Source organism: Cucurbita pepo, chromosome 19, assembly GCF_057944985.1.
Source record: "Cucurbita pepo subsp. pepo isolate OVF chromosome 19, ASM5794498v1, whole genome shotgun sequence".
In the NCBI taxonomy this organism is placed as follows: Eukaryota; Viridiplantae; Streptophyta; class Magnoliopsida; order Cucurbitales; family Cucurbitaceae; genus Cucurbita; species Cucurbita pepo.
The window spans coordinates 10459214-10476169 of NC_141816.1; the positions used below are offsets into that span (position 1 = coordinate 10459214).

The 16956-nt window shown below is 36.3% G+C and overlaps 3 protein-coding genes across 6 annotated transcripts; 1 reads left to right on the forward strand and 2 right to left on the reverse strand.

Annotated features, from left to right (window-relative positions):
• Window positions 1-95: 95 nt before the first annotated feature.
• LOC111781320 (uncharacterized protein At4g38062) lies at window positions 96-4508 on the forward strand. The gene is made up of 2 exons (XM_023661848.2): window positions 96-264; window positions 1220-4508. The coding sequence occupies exons 1-2, from the start codon at window positions 258-260 to the stop codon at window positions 4294-4296; spliced, it is 3084 nt and encodes a 1027-aa protein (XP_023517616.2). The 5' UTR covers window positions 96-257; the 3' UTR covers window positions 4297-4508.
• Window positions 4509-4660: 152 nt separating this feature from the next.
• Window positions 4661-8240, reverse strand: LOC111781321 (O-fucosyltransferase 39). 4 transcript variants are annotated; one of them, XM_087119895.1, is made up of 10 exons: window positions 7869-8240; window positions 7361-7423; window positions 7178-7256; window positions 6834-6907; window positions 6663-6751; window positions 6367-6570; window positions 5952-6219; window positions 5603-5830; window positions 5290-5487; window positions 4661-5151 (listed from the first exon to the last, which is right to left on the reverse strand). In XM_087119895.1, exons 1-10 carry the CDS (start codon window positions 8001-8003, stop codon window positions 4942-4944), a joined length of 1548 nt encoding a protein of 515 aa, XP_086976021.1. In that variant the 5' UTR covers window positions 8004-8240; the 3' UTR covers window positions 4661-4941. The 4 variants fall into 4 exon arrangements, with proteins under 4 accessions (XP_086976021.1, XP_023517618.2, XP_086976020.1 ...); XM_023661850.2 differs by having other exon boundaries at window positions 6840-6907; window positions 7869-8236; XM_087119894.1 differs by having other exon boundaries at window positions 6834-6910; window positions 7869-8236.
• A 1997-nt stretch (window positions 8241-10237) lies between these two features.
• On the reverse strand, window positions 10238-14515 carry LOC111781322 (MADS-box protein SVP). Its single transcript, XM_023661852.2, has 10 exons — window positions 14356-14515; window positions 14062-14253; window positions 13735-13964; window positions 12890-12968; window positions 12150-12214; window positions 11353-11452; window positions 11238-11279; window positions 10953-10994; window positions 10718-10875; window positions 10238-10606 (listed from the first exon to the last, which is right to left on the reverse strand). Exons 3-10 carry the CDS (start codon window positions 13914-13916, stop codon window positions 10588-10590), a joined length of 687 nt encoding a protein of 228 aa, XP_023517620.2. The 5' UTR covers window positions 13917-13964; window positions 14062-14253; window positions 14356-14515; the 3' UTR covers window positions 10238-10587.
• Window positions 14516-16956: the final 2441 nt, after the last annotated feature.

Sequence of the window (16956 nt, forward strand, 5' to 3'; positions counted from 1 at the left end):
CCATCTGTAATTTTTTCGGCCCAATCTAATCCCAAGCAACGGCTAGTTTAATATGGCTCGGTAACTTCGTCGCCCATCTCTGTCTACGCATTCTAATTTAAATCTGGAAAAGCTTCTTTTAACGGCTACTTGAAAAACAAACTCTCTCTCTCTCATCTTTTCATCATTTCTAACTTGCTTCTTCCTGTTCGTCACAATAGCCAGAAAATTCCAACGGTTCTAGCGCTGAATCTAAATCCAGCGCCAGATATTTTATTATGTCTGGTACGTTGCTCTGTTTCTTGTTTTGTTTTTGAGAATTTGGAATGTTGAGCATTCGTGGAATGTTGCGGTTCCTAGTTTCTTCGCTGTTCTATGCAATTAAACTTGAAAAATGGCTTTTCATGTGATTTTTTTTTTTTTTTTTTTTTTTTTGTATGCTCTTGTTTGCTCGTTAATCGGATCTTCTGGGTTCGACTATGTTAAAAAAAAAAAAAAAAAAAAAAAAAAAAAAAAAAAAAAAAAAAGAAAGAAAGAAGAAGAAGAAGATTGGATCTGGTTTTCTTTTTGAATATTTTCTGTTCCTCGGAAGATTTTGAAACTTTCTTTTGTAATGTGTAATCTGAGTTAATTTTGCGCGAATATACTCGATATTAATTCGTCTAGGTTAATGATGAGGAACAGGATTGGGTCATCACATTTTCTGGTTAAACTAGGGATGTGTTTGTTCATAATTCATTAATTTCCTGGGAGGAACTTTATAAATGCCCTAGTTTTCTGGAATGTATTTCCCCAAATTATGTACGTCTTTTCTTAGTTTTTTTAGAATCCCGGAGATATCTTTTCAATTGACATTGCCTGTCAGAGCTTTTGATAGACTAGTATGGTATCGGATCGGATTATTTATGGAACGCAGCTTTTGTTTGCTACTGAGTAAATTGGTCGTGAAAAAAACAGAAAGAAAATCCACAAAACTGAATGTGTTAGGTAATATTCAAGCAACCATCTGGATTTCATTTTTCTGTTCGTTTTATCTGAATCTGAGGTTTAATTAGTCATAGAAGATACAGAATAACATTCAAAGCCTACTTGCGTTTTCTTCATTAGGGTTTCCTAAGATTGTTGTATTAGTTTGTGGAGTTTCGAAAGAAATTTCAATGCTCCCAGTGAATGCGAATGCCCTGTCCGCATTTGTTCTAATATTCACTCGTTTCTATTCTTGTTCCTTTGCACATTTCAGATTTAGAACTAAGGAATATGGAAGGGATTCTTGAAGAACTGGATGAAGCAAAAGCTGATATAGAGAAGCTTAGGGCAGAATGTAAGATGAAGGGAGAGTTATCTGAGCATTTGAAAAGAGTTAATAGCGAGCAGTTTGCAAAGTTACAGGAGGCGAATTTGAAAATTGAGAAGCTAGCTGAAGAGGTAAATGAAAAGGCGGAAGAATTATCCAAGGAGAAGAAACGTTTGGAGGAAGTTGAACGAAGTTTGGTTGAAAGAGAGTCTGCTGTAAAGCATCTTGGTTCTGTGAATGATAAGCTTCGAGCTGATGCCAACGAGAACTTTGAAAACTTGAAAGAAGAAATGAGCAGGCTGCTATCGGCTTTGGATAGCACGAATGAGAAATGCATGCTTCAAGAGCAGAAGATATGTCAATATGGAGAAGAAATTCGAGGCCTCAAAGAGAATCTCTTGCTTTGGCAAAGAAAGTGTTCAGAAGCTGAAGAACGACTTGTACAGAATGAGGGGGGAGAAAGAGATGATATACTAATTGATTTAAACAATGAAATTGCAGAGCTTAAAGATCAGTTGAAATGGAAGACAGAGCACTTTAAACATCTGGAAGAGGCACATGAGAAGGTTCGAGATCAATTCAAGGCGAACAAAAAAGAGTGGGAGCTGGAAAAAGGTACCCTGCTTGATGAGATCTCTTCCCTGCAGACAAGGCTAGATTCTCAAATGTTAATCTCAAAAGATCTTAATAGCAAGTTAGAAATGTGCCACCAATCCCTTGCTCACGAAGAGAGTCGACGAAAATATTTACAGATTCAAGTTACTGATTTTGAAACACGGTTTGATAATGTTCTTGATGAGTGTGAACGTGCAAAAACGCAGCTGGATGAGATGACTGCTCAGAGGGATAAAGAAATAGCTACTTTAAGAAGTTCATTAGGAACAAAAGATTCATTTCTCAAGGAACGTGAATATCAAACACGAAAGCTGGAGGAAGAAAATCAGGAGTTGCGGATAGCCATTAAAGAACTCCAGGAGGAACAAATTCAAGTAGATGGGTGTTCGCCTTCTTTCAGAGAATTGCAAAAGAAGATGCAAAGCTTGGAAACTGCCCATGGTGAATGTACTGCAAATCTAAGGGCTAAAGAAGTTGAATGGACGTCTCAAATGGAAGAAGTTTTGAGTAACTTGAACGATTGCAAATCTGAGCTATGCAGAAAAGAAGCAGCAATAAAGGATCTTGAAGCAACGTTGGAAAGTCATTATTCTTCAGCATTGCAGTTGAAGTTACAAAATGATGAGTTTTCTGCCATGGTACTTGTATTAAATCAGGGAATATCGGAGGCTCAAGTTAAGCTGGCGAAAGAAGTGGCTGAAGTTTACATGCATGACAAGGATAGAGAAGAGAAAATATGTTTATTGATGAAGCAGGTGGAGGTGCAGAATGCGGCTTTGGCAAAGGCCAACAAAGACATTGAAGAGGAACGTGACAAGGTGGCGTCTTTGATGATTAGAGTAGAATCCTTAGATCTTTTTGAGGAACAGCTTCAGCTAATGCAGAAAGAAATAGATAGCTACAAGGAATTGCTCGAGGAATCAGCTAGGTGTCAGCTTTACTTAGAGGAGCAATATTTGCAAATGAAACATGATGCAGAAGAAAAACTTGAAGTTTGCAATGCCTTGGGCAAGGCAAATGCTGAACTTGCTGAAAAAGAATCTATTTATGTTCGAGATCGATCAATGGAGCTAATTGAGGAGCAGTACAAATTAAAGCTGAAAGAGCTTGATCAGGCTATGGAAATACTTGAAGAATCGTCCAGGGATTATCTTCTACTGGAAGAACAAGTGTTGCAAATAGAATGTGATGCAATGGATAAACTTCAGGAAGCATGTAATACCTTGGAAGAAGCAAATGCCGAACTGGATGATAAGATATGTGAAGGAAACCAAATTGAATTTGAAGTGCATATGTGGAGATCTGTAGCTGAACAGTTACAAGTTGATCTTGAGGAAAATCATAGCATACGAAGAAAGTTGGAAGCCTCACTTCTTGAAGAAATCCATGAAGGAGAGAACGTTAAGCAAGAGAAAGATAGCCTTATTCAAAAATTAAATGAGAAAGACAAGAGGATTGAAAACCTCGAGCAACAAGTTATGCTGCTAGAGCAAGGGCTTGAAATACTAGAACTGGAGGCCACTGCTTTGTCAGGAGCGGAATCAGCAACTTCCGTTGAATCGATGAGGGATAGCTTTCTTCAGACTATAAGAGAGAAGGATGAGATGTTAGAGCAACTCCAAAATGAAGTTGAGTGTCTGGAGCAAGATTCACTGAGACGAGAACTTGAAGTAGCATTGCTATCTCATCTTGGTGCTGAGAGTATGTTTGAGCTTGAGAAGGAGAAACTAATCCAGATGGTAGAAAAGAAAAACCAAAGAATAGATAAACTCATGCAGCTAGTACATTCACTGGAGCAGCAATTCAACAGCTCTTTGATATCTTTTTCATCAGAGATTAATGAAAAGCAAGCAGAAATTGATATCGTCCACCAGTTATGGGAGAAGATTAATGCTGCTGAATCTTTGGCTGTTCTTGAAACTGAAGAGAAGAAACTGATGATCGTGGAACTTGAGGATAATGTTCGCGTTATACAGCAGAAGCTGGAGCTGCAGGAAGCATCATTGAGTCATGCAAGAGATAAAGCAATGAAGATTGAAGCAGACTTGGAAGCAAAAGAGACTGAAATGAAGAAACTGACTGATGAATTGAAGACAAAGCTAAGATATTCAGATGTATTAATCGATGAGCTCAGGAGTGAGAAAGGTAATTTGATGGAAGACGTGATGAAGTTGTCTTCAGAAAAGGAAAACTTGGTGGGTATCATTGGGGGCTTAGGCAATAATATCAGCGAGTTTTCGAATTCAGACAGAGAATTGATGGTCCTTCTGGAGAAGATAATGCTGCTCCTCCCTTGTGCTAATGAATGTCAGAGCATTGAGCTGAAAGAGAACGTGAATTCTCCTTCAATGAAAAGATCTGAAGTCTCGGCTGATGCAAGATCGCCCTTTAGAGAGCTCAACTGTTAGCCGCGCCTGCTGACTGCAACCAGTAGCTAACTCCTTCGGTCAGTACAATTCTTTTGCCTCAAAATCGCTTTGATCTGTACAAATTCTCTGTATAAGCACCAACCGTCTTTAATTTAACGTAGTATGGGATCCTACTGTTTTGTACGAACAAGTGATTAGAACAGGCTCAACTTTATTTTTACTTAAAGAGCTAGTGTTCAAATTTGTTTCAAGGTTTCTGTCCCCCTGTAACTCTTCTTACATGTTCCATTATTTGCTTATTAGTGGACCATAGATTCGTTGTTATTTTCTGTCTCTTTTCCTTCCCCAATGGATAAGAAAATAACTCTTATCCATCTTTTGAGACGAACCAAACAAAAATCTGTACCGAAGATTATGTAATTTGCATAAACAATTCTTTATACAGGAGTAACTCGTTACATTGAGATAATTTGTCGATAATCGAAGAGAATAGCATACTACACATCTTTACAAAACTAAGATAGTTCCTCGCCCTGGTTTTTAGAAACATCATATGATGAGGATGACAGGAGAGGAACTTCCGATTGATAATACCATATATAAGGAAGGACCGCTACTACAAATAGTATTACACCGTTACGCATGGTCTGTTTTAGTGATAGAAAGTGGAATAAGAACATCATTTCAATTGTGGCAAACACAATCAGGAGCTGGATATGTGTATATTGACTGCTTTGGCTTTCTCAACCTTATTTGTCCTAGTCTGTTTTTGTGGCCTTCAACAATAGCCTGCTGAAAATCTGACCAAATGATGCTTTTGTTCATGAAAAGCTGTCCCGACAAGGCCATGTTTGGTCGTATGGTCTTCAAGTTCTCGTACGTGCGATGACCCACCTGTTAAATATCGAGAACGAGTAGAAGAATGATCATCGTTTTAATAGATACATAACTTGCAGGAAGTGTTTAGTATAAAATACACAGATTTGTTCAGAAAGATTTGACAAAATATGAATCAACTAGAATTTAACTCACCATTGCATTATGCATATTTCCAGGAGAAGCCGAGATAAAAATGTCACTGTGCAGGCTTACATAGTAATCAACCGCAGCTAGCAAAGAAGCCTTTCCTTTGATTTGGGCTAGTTCACTTCCAGAAGTGAGACTCTTCTTGTCTTCCATTAATGGAAAAAGACTCCGCAAAGTCGAAATCCTAGCTTCCCCACCATATACCTGAAAAACCATGTTGTTTTGCACTTTATAGTTGCAAGTAATGGAAGTAATTTCACTTTCAAACCAAAGATAAGCAAGCTTAGTTGGTTTATTTGTATACAGAGAAGGAAACTACCTTGTGGGAGGCCAGATATAGACGGGTATTGTTGTCAAAACCCGAAGCAGCCAACAGCAGACCAATCTCTTCAGGTGTTAATGGGCAACGCCCCTGACTCCGCAACTCCTCGTCCGTGAACTGAGAGTTAAGGACCCTTCCCTGCCAGAGCACTTGACGATAATTGGCTAAAGCAAGTTTTTCAGCTTTCCCCCCGCCAAAATCACAGGCTGAATGAGCTGCCATGTCCTTCAGGGCAAACATACAGAAATCAGCCGCTATGAAACTTTAAACGGACACACTGTGGAAACCTCTCCCTAGCATACGCGTTTTAAGACCTTGAGGGGAAGTCCAAAGGGAGTGGCTATACCTTGTCGAATCGAAGGTGTAGAACAACAAACTTCAATGGACCTTGATCATTTGCAACAGTGGTCATACTTGGGTGGTTAGCCTCCTTTGCTCCACTCTTATTCGAAGGATACCGCAGCCGACCGATGAGAGCGTCTCCTAGTGCTCGGATATGAGGAACAAAAAATAATGCTTGAAAGTTGACCTTACAGCGCAGCCTTTGTATCTCATCAGGCAAGTTCTCAAACGTTAGACGGTGTGAAAAGGGTGCAATGGCAGCGATACCGTAGCTGTATCATTAATACAAAAAAACTAATGTAAAACCAATATATAACAAATTTCAACCAAGCCATAGCTGAATAATTGATTTGGAGAAAGAACATAAAACAAGTACACATGCTCCTACAAGATCAGAACGGATATACTTCGTTACCAACCTCTGTAGTACCGGTAAGACATTTTCAAGATACCAGTTGGCTGAGGCATGAACAGGAGCTGTTTTGACTCGAGTAGCCCGAATGGCTGTAGCATAATATTCCCTAGTACTCCAAGAAAATTCAGCTGGCAGTTCTTTAACTATAGAAATGTCATCCTTCAACACATTAATAAAGTGGTCTACATCAAATATATCCATGAAAGAACTGCAGATACCAAAAAATAAAGGATAAGTGAAAACAAATCTCGTGATAACTTTTTCATATATAATATCACGAAGAGCGAAGTTTCTAAGTACCTTGAATCTTTCCAGACGGGATTAGTCTCAAGGTAGGGAATCACAAGGGTTGCATTTAGAATTTTTGCAACAGCTACTGCATCACATATCTGCATGTGGATCAAGTAAGTGTTTTAAACTTGAAAACGATATCATCAACAAAATGAACTCGCACACGCTTAATGAACCCGCACATACTCCCATTCTTTGTTGGTTCAGCCCTCCATCAAGAAACACCTGGATATATCCTTCACTCTTCCATGGTACTGCTGCAGGACATAAACCAGACATGAAAAAGATCAGTAATTCAGCAAGTAATATGTTTTAATGATAAAATATCATTTTGGTCGTTTGGATTTCATTCAAATTTAGTTCTTGCACTTTCAAATGTCCAAATTTAGGGACTATCATTTAAAAAAATTGGTGAAAAATTAACTTCAAACGAATAGTAGAAGATAAACTAAATTTGGGTATTTGAAAGTACGAGTACTAATCCAGAATCAAGCTCAATACATCAATCTACAACTCAGACTTACAGGAAGCTTTTGAAGCAACACAAGGCTTCCATCCTTCATCAGCCAAAGGAGCCCATAAATCAGACTGATCCAGTTTTGACTGTTATAGAAATAGAATTTAACAATATGAGATTCTCATTCATAAAAGAACATAGTTGGAGACTAAAACAACTTTAATCATATGATCAATCAACTTTTACCCACACTTCGGCGTTGTAAAGCACTCTTCAGCAGACGCGAGTGCCTGGGCTTTGGAGTGTTCCATTCCTACAAGAGATTACCCAATTAAGTCATCAAGTATTGCCTTAAGAACTCATAAACAGCCCAAGTGTAGTGCATAATCCACCCACTAGTCAACACTGGGGAAAAGTTGAACAAATAGAGATTAAAACTAACCATTCCTTTACATCCAAACCATGCTAATCAGGTTAGGTTCAACCAGAGTTAACTTATACTGACCTAATGGAGTACCATTCAACTAAAACTAAACTAATTGTGAACCAAACATTCATACCCACATACTATAAATGAAAAGGCCACTGAAATTTGACTTTGCAGTTCCAAAATGAAAAATGTTTCTCTTTACGGAAACCCTTCAAAAATCAAAACATCAAGTAAATAATTTCACAAACAAGACTCAGAAGATCAAATGTTCAAGCCCTTCAAGCAAACAAAACGGAAAAAGAAAAGGAACAGAGTGGCAAAGATATACCGAGAACGTGGAAGGAGAAGCATGCCCCAGAGGGCTAAACAAACCCGGTAGAAAAACTGGAAAAAGCAGCACAAAAACACCAGCAAGAGCTCCAGCTCTGTTGGACTGAAAATTGAGTCCCATAACCAAAACCATCAACAAAACTCGAAATCACCACAGATCTAGGAGATGAGCGAAAACACGAACCCAAGCAGAAATGGATTGAAATGAAGGAGATGAGAGGTTTGATTGAAATGGAAATGGGTTATAAGAGAATGAGAGGGAGTAGTAGGGCAGATGAGAGTAAAAGCATCTGATTCACACACATGGACATCTGTACAGCTCGCAGATGAATTGATTGGAGAGAAGGGGGGTCGTTTTCAAAGAGGGTCCAAGCGGATAATCGGTGGGTAAGGCGAATTAAAAATTGTCGTACACCTTAATCAGAGAATCACGTAGTGAATTATAGATTTGACTCGTTGCTACCTCTGCCTCTGCTTGATGGTCCACTTCATTGGATTCATCTATATCGCTACTGTGAGCACCGACAATCGGCTTTCGACAATGACTGCAATTATTGAAACAGTTCCACTCCGATTTGTGTAACCTCTTCTCTTCTTCTACGATCGCGAGCAATGCGATTGGATCTTCACGCTACACCAATCAAGCTTTGCAAATTATTTTATGCAGCAGTGTTCGAAAATTGAAGCATTGCAAATTCTTCAACAAAGAGGATATCCCGCTTGTTGAGTATGGAGGGAAATGGACTTGAATAATTGAGCGGTGCTCGAGTAGATTCTAAAGACAATGGTAGATTGTCGATTGTCTTTCGAATTCGGATGATGAGAAAGTTTCAACAGCTTTCAACGCGGGTTTACAAAGCTCCCTACTTAGGAACTAAGAAAAGACTCATCTGGAGATTTGGTAACTATTATTATGAACGTGAATGAGTGGGCCATTTTGGTTGTTGCCCATCTTAATGCTTACCAGTCGAATCCTTTTCTTTTAGAGTCTTTATTTACCAATCTATTGACACGACTAAGTTTAAGGCATGCTAACCATGTTAGACGAACACGACTCTCTACAATAGTATGATATTGTCTACTTTTGAGCATAAATTCTCGTGGTTTTGCTATGGGTTTCCCCAAAATGTCTCGTATCAATGAAGAGAGTATTTATTGGTTATAAACTCATGATCATTCCCTAAATTAACCGACGTGGGACTTTGGTCATCCAACGTCATTTTTAATCTGTATTTTGCATGCTAACTTGTGCATGACTCAACTTCTTTAAGATAGGTAATCTCATCAAAAGGTTAAATTTTTTTGAATCGCTAATACCATGCATTATTGAACTTTTTATATATATATATATATATTTTGGAGGTGATATAGTATAATTTTTAAGAAAAACAAAAGTAAGATTAGAACATATTTTGTTAAAAAAAAATATTTATATTCTTCTAAAATTTGTAGGCGCATATGCAAATTAAACTCATTTAAGAAGTGAAAGAATTGATGAGACCCCATTTGCGAAGCCTGCATTAATTACAAAAGTTAGATATTTCCCATTTGTAATAATTAATTATTACAAGGACGTGAATTTCTAATCAATGGCAAAGAAAAGAAATGGCTTTGGATCAAAGCAAATATTTGGTGATGATGTTCCACATATCATCAAAGCTTTATGTTTACTTTTTCTTTTACTATAAGAATAATTAATTTTGAGTTAAATTTCGTTAAAAAGATATTAAGAGTTAAACCGAGTGAACACTCGATCGTTAATATTTGAAATGCTATTTGGTATGTTAGTGTATTATCCACTAAATGGAGCACTCGATTTGGACTGAACCTTTCTTTTGGTGCGGATTGACCAGTATTCCACCAATTAGTAACCCAAGAAGCGAAATCCAGTAAAGCATTGTACGACAAAACAAAGACTAATTAGATGACTTTGATCAATATCCGAATCCTATTTTATTTGTATATGATACACAAAAGTAAGAGATAAACGTAACTGTCACTATAATTGTAACCATCACTTAAAAAGTAACTATCGATCCATCAATATTCGAGGGATCCTTAGAAGTAAAGATTGTAAATACCAGTATTGTACTTCAAGTATCCAAGAGAAGGTCGCGGCAGCCGTTTATCATCACATTACACCATAAAGAAGCTATCATATCCCATTTAAGTTCGGCCACCCTTTTTCTAGGCGGCCCATAGGTGCAAGATGTACCTTGGGTGTGCGGGGGAGGACGAAATTGTCCGAACCTTAGGTCCTTATGTGAAAATACAAAATTCAAAGAGCTAAACTTGGACCCTAACTCGTTTAAAATTCGTATTACTATAATGGGGAAAGCAATATTATCGCACTAAGCTGTTCAAGAGTACAGACAACTGTCGTTGATTCAAACTAAAATTACGAGTCTGCTTTACAAAACAAGGGCAACATGTCACCGTCAACACTCAATCGTTACAAGCATCCATTAAATCCTTACCCCCAGAAAATTACAAGCGGTTCACCTACACACCAAGGCTTCATCAAGCCCAGTTGCTCACTAACTTGATTCGCTAAACGGTGCACACTGAATTCTGGAAAATGCAACCTCATGAATTGGTTGATTAAGATTTAGATGGGTTATATTACTCAACTAACCCAAAATTTAGGGTATATAATTATGTTTATAAACTGCCTTTTGCTAGCTACAGTGACTGTTCATCTTCCTGTTCTATCACCATTACCCGGAATATGCCAGCCTGCATCCATTGGATAAATGACCACTCAATCACCTAAAACTTGACCAGTCTAATGAACACATTACTAGAAAATAATTTAAATCAATTTTAAGACATTGAGAAGGAAGTTACCCTAGCTTCAGAGATGTGTCTGAGCTTTCCAGATCTTGAGCCGGGCCATTGGAGTTGGTGACACAAGCTTCAGTGACTGAGTTCGAGGACTGGCCATCTTCCACTACCAAAATCTCGGGCTCTACGCCGAAGTTCCTCACACCATCCATTTTCTCCGCCTGCACATCACCGGCTGTAAGTCGCAAACAGCTTTAAATGATACAATTTACAATGCTGCGAAAAGGATTTTTCTTACTTGTTTTTTCAGTCGCTTATTCTCTTCCACCAGCTCGGCCGACTGCTTGCACATAAAACTTTGAGCTTAGCTTCACTTTATTTAATTATAATAAATTAAATTTCTCATGCATACATACTGGACATGAACGGTTTATTATAAAATTATTTTAAAAATAGCTAACATTTATGATTATGGTTTAAATTAAATACGCGACATTATCAAGTATTATAGGAAGGTCGCAATAGATTCTACTAATATGGGTCCTTTGCCCAATAGCCTTATTATTGGAAGATGGTACTTGACCTTTCTTTGAAGATCAGTGATCTCCTTCATGATCTTTTCGCCCTGGGACACAAAAGAAACTGTACGTTAGAAGAAAATGGGATTTTGTTATGAACTGTGAAGAAAAGGAAAATACCTTTTTCTCCATTACACGGCTCAATCCAAACTCCAGTGACTTCTCTAGCTGCTGCAGTTCATCAATATTCAACGTTTGCAGCTCTTCGCCCCTCATTTGCCTAAATTGTCAACATGTTTAATCGTGTTTGTGTATGTGCTTGGATTTCTCTAGCAGTGTGTTTGTGTAATAGAAAATTTCGCCTGAAGAGACCGTTATTATCTGACTACCACTTGCACATTATAAAAAAAATATTTGCAATTTCCCTTGTACATTTAAGGATTACGAAAGTTCAACTTCTTCTCTTTTTCATCAAGTGAGTGACTTGTTTTTAATTCTTGAACTTTTAATTTCATCCATTTAAACCCTTGAACTTGTACAAGGGTTGTAATTAATGCCTCAAAACTAATTTGAAAATTGCCTGTGAAACAGTTTATAAATCATATAAAATATATTCAACTAACAAAACACGTAAAAAACTCTCTAAATCTAATCAAGAAAATACTCGAACCAAACCAGAAAATCAAACAAATAAAAGAGCCCAAACCTAATCACAAACGTAAACCTAACTACAAAATCAAGCATACAAAGTATGTTCAAATTGCAACACGCAATTGAGTTTGGAGTGTAAAAATGACTTGCTAATCTAAGTGGGTAAAAATGAATAGATTTCCTTCCTAACCATAAGATCAACCAACATGAGTATAGCTCAACATCTAATCTTTCTCTTGAAGGATGAGGTTCATAACATCACATCTAAATATGTAGTATTAAAACAAATAATAAACAAACAACTTCTCGTCTAAAAAAATAGATACCTTAGCTGATGAGTTTTCTCTGCAATTTCCTTGTTTAATCGAGTGTAATTGCTGTTTTCAACGAGCTGAAACCGTTGACAGTATAAACAATATTTCAGCAAGCTAGAGGAAGGGAGCCATTATTGGGTTATAAACATCCAAGTCCCCAAGTTAAAAATATAATCAACTCGCATCTCTCCTTTTGAATATTGATTTAAGTGCATTTACTAAGAACAAGATCTGTATTGTTAATAATGATAATAAAATTTCAGAATCATCATCTCAAATTCGAACACGGTTATTAAATTTAAAAAATATGGGGGGAGAAGATACAAATGTTAATAATGATATTAAAATAAGTTTAGCTCTAAAAAGGAAATGAATTAAAAACTCTGTACACTTCAAACATAAAAGAGTTCCAAAGAAAAAAAATGTACTAGATGGATAGAACTAACGGCTATCAGTTCCAAACAATTTTCTACAGTTTAGTGCTGCTTGCTTTAGAAACTAAATTTAAATATGTTTCTATTTTTCTAGAACATAAAAATCAATGTAAGGAAAAAAAAAAAGCTTTCACGATGATTTGTGGTCTTCAAGAAAATAAGGTTGTTTCCGGTTTTGAAATGCCAAAATTATGAGCGATGTTATTCGGCGTCCAGTCCATACAATAATATTGATTTTATCGTTAGGTAATAGTTATAAAAATGAATATTGATGAAGACATGCCATTTAAATCCCTAGAGGGAAAGAAGACGCCAAACCTGTAGTTCAAGGGATGGTTGTTCCAATTTCTGGAGGTTCTTAGAGTGCAAGTTATGTCTTTCTATAATTCCCTTCATACTACAGAAAGTCAAATACAGATAATAATCAGTGAATCCACATAAACAGCTAGAGTTAAGCTCAAAGAGCCAGGAAGAGATTAAAGTAAGAAGAAATCAATGATAATGAATCCATGTTTATCACTACAATCTATATATGATTAGAGACAATATTAATCAACATAAACAGCTAGAGTTAAGTATAATAGACCGCAGCAAGTTATTATTGAGTGGCTCGCAAGTTCTGTCGCCATAATTCTTATTTCTGATAAGAGGGCGAGCTTTGAAGTGTGATTTATAGATTTTTTGAACTGCCCAAGCCTAACAGTAGCAAGATACTATTCTCTTTGAGTTTTTCATTTCGGGCTAAATCTAAAGGTTTTAACCAGCATAATACTCTACTAAAGAGAGTTTTCCACGCCTTTATAAAGAATATTTCTTTCGCCTCTCCAACAGATGTGGAATCTCACATTTTATTCCGTTTTTGTGTTTGTTGTTTGTTTAGGACAAATTTTATGAGGCACTACTTTACAAGAGTGCTCTATTTCCTTCATCGAGCTGATGAATATTTTCTTCTATCTTCATTTTTCCGTTAGATTGTTGAAAGCCAATACATTCGATCTTATCAACACTTTAATATCATTTCTGTCACGGTTCGTTCTCGCCATTTTTAGTATCACTTAACTTCGAAAATGGAATCAAAGGAGTTCAGAAAACGCAGGAAAACTCAAAAATCGTAAAAGGCCGATTGAAGTTTAGGTTTCTGTAATAAAAGAGAGGAGTGAAACCTTGAGCTGGAGTACTCAAACAGCTTCCCGGTGGTGGAGAAGATAATAAGGGCAACATCAGCATCGCATAAAACGGATAGCTCTTTGGCTTTCTTAAAAAGTCCCCTCCGGCGCTTAGAGAAGGTGACCTGCCTCGCCGTCGCGTTATCGATCTTCCTGATCTGGATTTTCTCCTTCGCCATTCTAATCTACTCAAAACTCTAAATAGCCTTGTTTCTGAGAGGAAAACACTGAGAAAAAGAAGAAGAAAAAAAAAGAAAAAGTTCAGATAAAACAGTTCGTTCCACTTAGAGAAATTTCCATTTCGTGATAACGAGCAGTAAGAACCTGAATTAACCAGTGAACAATCGAATGATTCGAGCCAGAATTGGAAAATACTAAAAGAGGGAATTCGTTCAACAATCGCAGTTGCAGAGAAGGAAGAGCGACATTTTTGCCATATTTGGACAAGAATAGGTGTTCGAGCACGTAAGAACGAGGAAGAAAGTGTTGAAGTCGCAGATCCAAAAGGAGAAGGGTCTGAAACAAGTGGGAAAAAGAAAATCGTTGCAGAATCAAAATGCGTGAAAGATGTTTGGTAGTGAAACGAAAATGAATGCAGAATTTAAAGCATAAACTTACCGGTTAGGGCTGGTTTTTCAGAAAGATGGAAAGCCACCAATGAGCAGCGGAAAGAGAATTAGGCCACACGCGAAGTAAGTGAAAGTCTCCATTTCTGGAGAATCACGGTTCCAGCTCGTCAGCTAAACTTTGCCGTAAAAGGTTGGGGATGAGACTGTAACATACCAATTTAATACCATTTTCCTTTTGGAATTATTTTGTATCTAAATAAATAATAATAATAATAATAATAATATTGTAAATAGAATCACAATATTGAAAAGATAAATAAATGAATTTAAATAATTTTATATCGTATTTATAATTTTTTTTTCTTATTTATATATCGTCTTTATCATGAAAATAAATAAAAACAAGAATGTTTTGTGGATGGGTTCACTTTTACTATTATATTTTTAATAGAAATTCTATGTGTCGTCCCTGAGGTAACTGTGAATAAGTCATTATTGTTATCTATCTTCAATATTTCCTTGGCTATATAAATGCTAATAATTAATGGTGATAAAGTATGGGACCACTTTAAATTACAATAATAATAATAATTATTATTATTATTGTAGTAGACTTACAACCTAACAAATCAACGAGAATAACTAAGCCTGCCGAACAAAAATCAAATTGAAATCCAAAAACATTAATTGGATTAAATTAGCATTATAATTGCATCCATAAAATGTTAATAATTAGGTATTGTTGTATGCTTTTGATACAACATTATTATTGAAATAACTCAATGGATAAAATAATAAATACTATATTAGAGGTTGACTTTCAATTCTATTACTTACTATCTTACTATGGCTATAAAATAAAAATTGGTTTGATGGCAATTTTAACTACTTTCATAAATATTAGCATTTTAATTTTTAAACATTTACAATTAATTGGGTTGAGACCGTTAGATAAGCACGACTCTCCACAATAGTATGATATTATATACTTTGGGCATTAGCCGATGTGGTAGATGAGCACGACTCTCCACAATAGTATGATATTATCTACTTTGGGCATTAGCCGATGTGGTAGATGAGCACGACTCTCCACAATAGTATGATATTATCTACTTTGGGCATTAGCCGACGTGGGACTTTTATACTTGGACTTTCCACAGTGGTATGATATTCATTTTGAGCATTAGTCGATACGGAACTTTCATACTTTCATCATCCAACACCTCCCATCGAACAAAGTACACCTCCCAGAGGCTCAAGGCTCAAGGCTCGACTCGTTTCCAAAAGTTCGACATTTAAGGATTTACCAATCTATTGACACAATTGAGTTAGGGCATGACTCTAATACTATGTTAGAAATCACGACTCTCATGGCTTTGCTCCAGGCTTCTCCAGAAGGTCTCACACAAATGAAGATAGTATTCATTGATTATAAATTCATGATCATTCTCTAAATTAGCCAATGTGAGACTTTTATCATCAATAACCCAATTAACGTTATGGTTTGCCATAAGATTGAATAAAATGCGATCAAATTAACGAAGTGCATTTATTTTGAGACTCATCCCTTCCTGGAAAAGTCACATTTCAAATTTTAAAAAATTAATTATACATAAATAATTCAACTTAGCTGATAACTACTCTTTAATTTTCTTATATTTTCAAAACATAAATATATGAAAGCTACTTTTATTTTTATATCTATATAAATAAATAAATAAATAATCTTAATTTTCGACCTGTTTGAAAATATAAGAAAGAAAAATAGAAACTCCATAATCACACACGTTAATCTCAAAATCTAATTATAATTTAACATTAACCTATGAAACAAAGTACTAATAAATAAACTTTTAATATAGATTAATTACTTACAGAAAGGACGAGATTATGAATTTCAAAAGTGGAGCAATCAATTTTCAAAAGTGGAGCTATCAATTTTCATAAAGACGATAAAAAGAAAGATAAATTAAAATATTTTACGTATATTTAATAATATTTAATTCCACGGTTGATTTGTAGACGGAGCAGTTGCCGCCGTGTCCAGTTCAATGAAAATGGCGCAATTAAAAATAAAAATGATATTATTAAGGGCATAAGAATAAAACGAAACCCGTATTTCAAAATTAATGGATTTCAATTTTAATTTAATGGAATTAATTTTGTTACGGGAAATAGAAGCGAGAGGGTGTCAGGGAGGACCACTCCCTGTCATAGCTACGGCCATATTGCTTCCTGAACTGTCCGTAACTGGAGAATCTGTAGTACTGTCTAGGTCTTGATACCCACGCTCTCCCTATCTTAACCTCACCCAACAGTTACGACTGACGAGTTCCCAGCCTTTGCTTTTCTAGCGGAGCTCCCTACTGTCATCTTCCGCTTCACTCCATCACCCGCACTGTACCATCCAATTTTTATTTCGTGGATAATAAGTTTTATGATTAATAAATTCATGATATATTCAACTATTATTTAATTTTGTGGTTTAGGGAAATGACCAAAAAGTCCTTTTATGGGACACTCAACACCGACAGAAAAGAAGCAAACAATAAATAAACAAAAAGACCAAAAGAGGAAAGGTGGCCCACTTGAATTGGGCTCAGTTGCCTGCCCATTAAGACAATAAATTAAGCCCAAACAAAGATGGGCC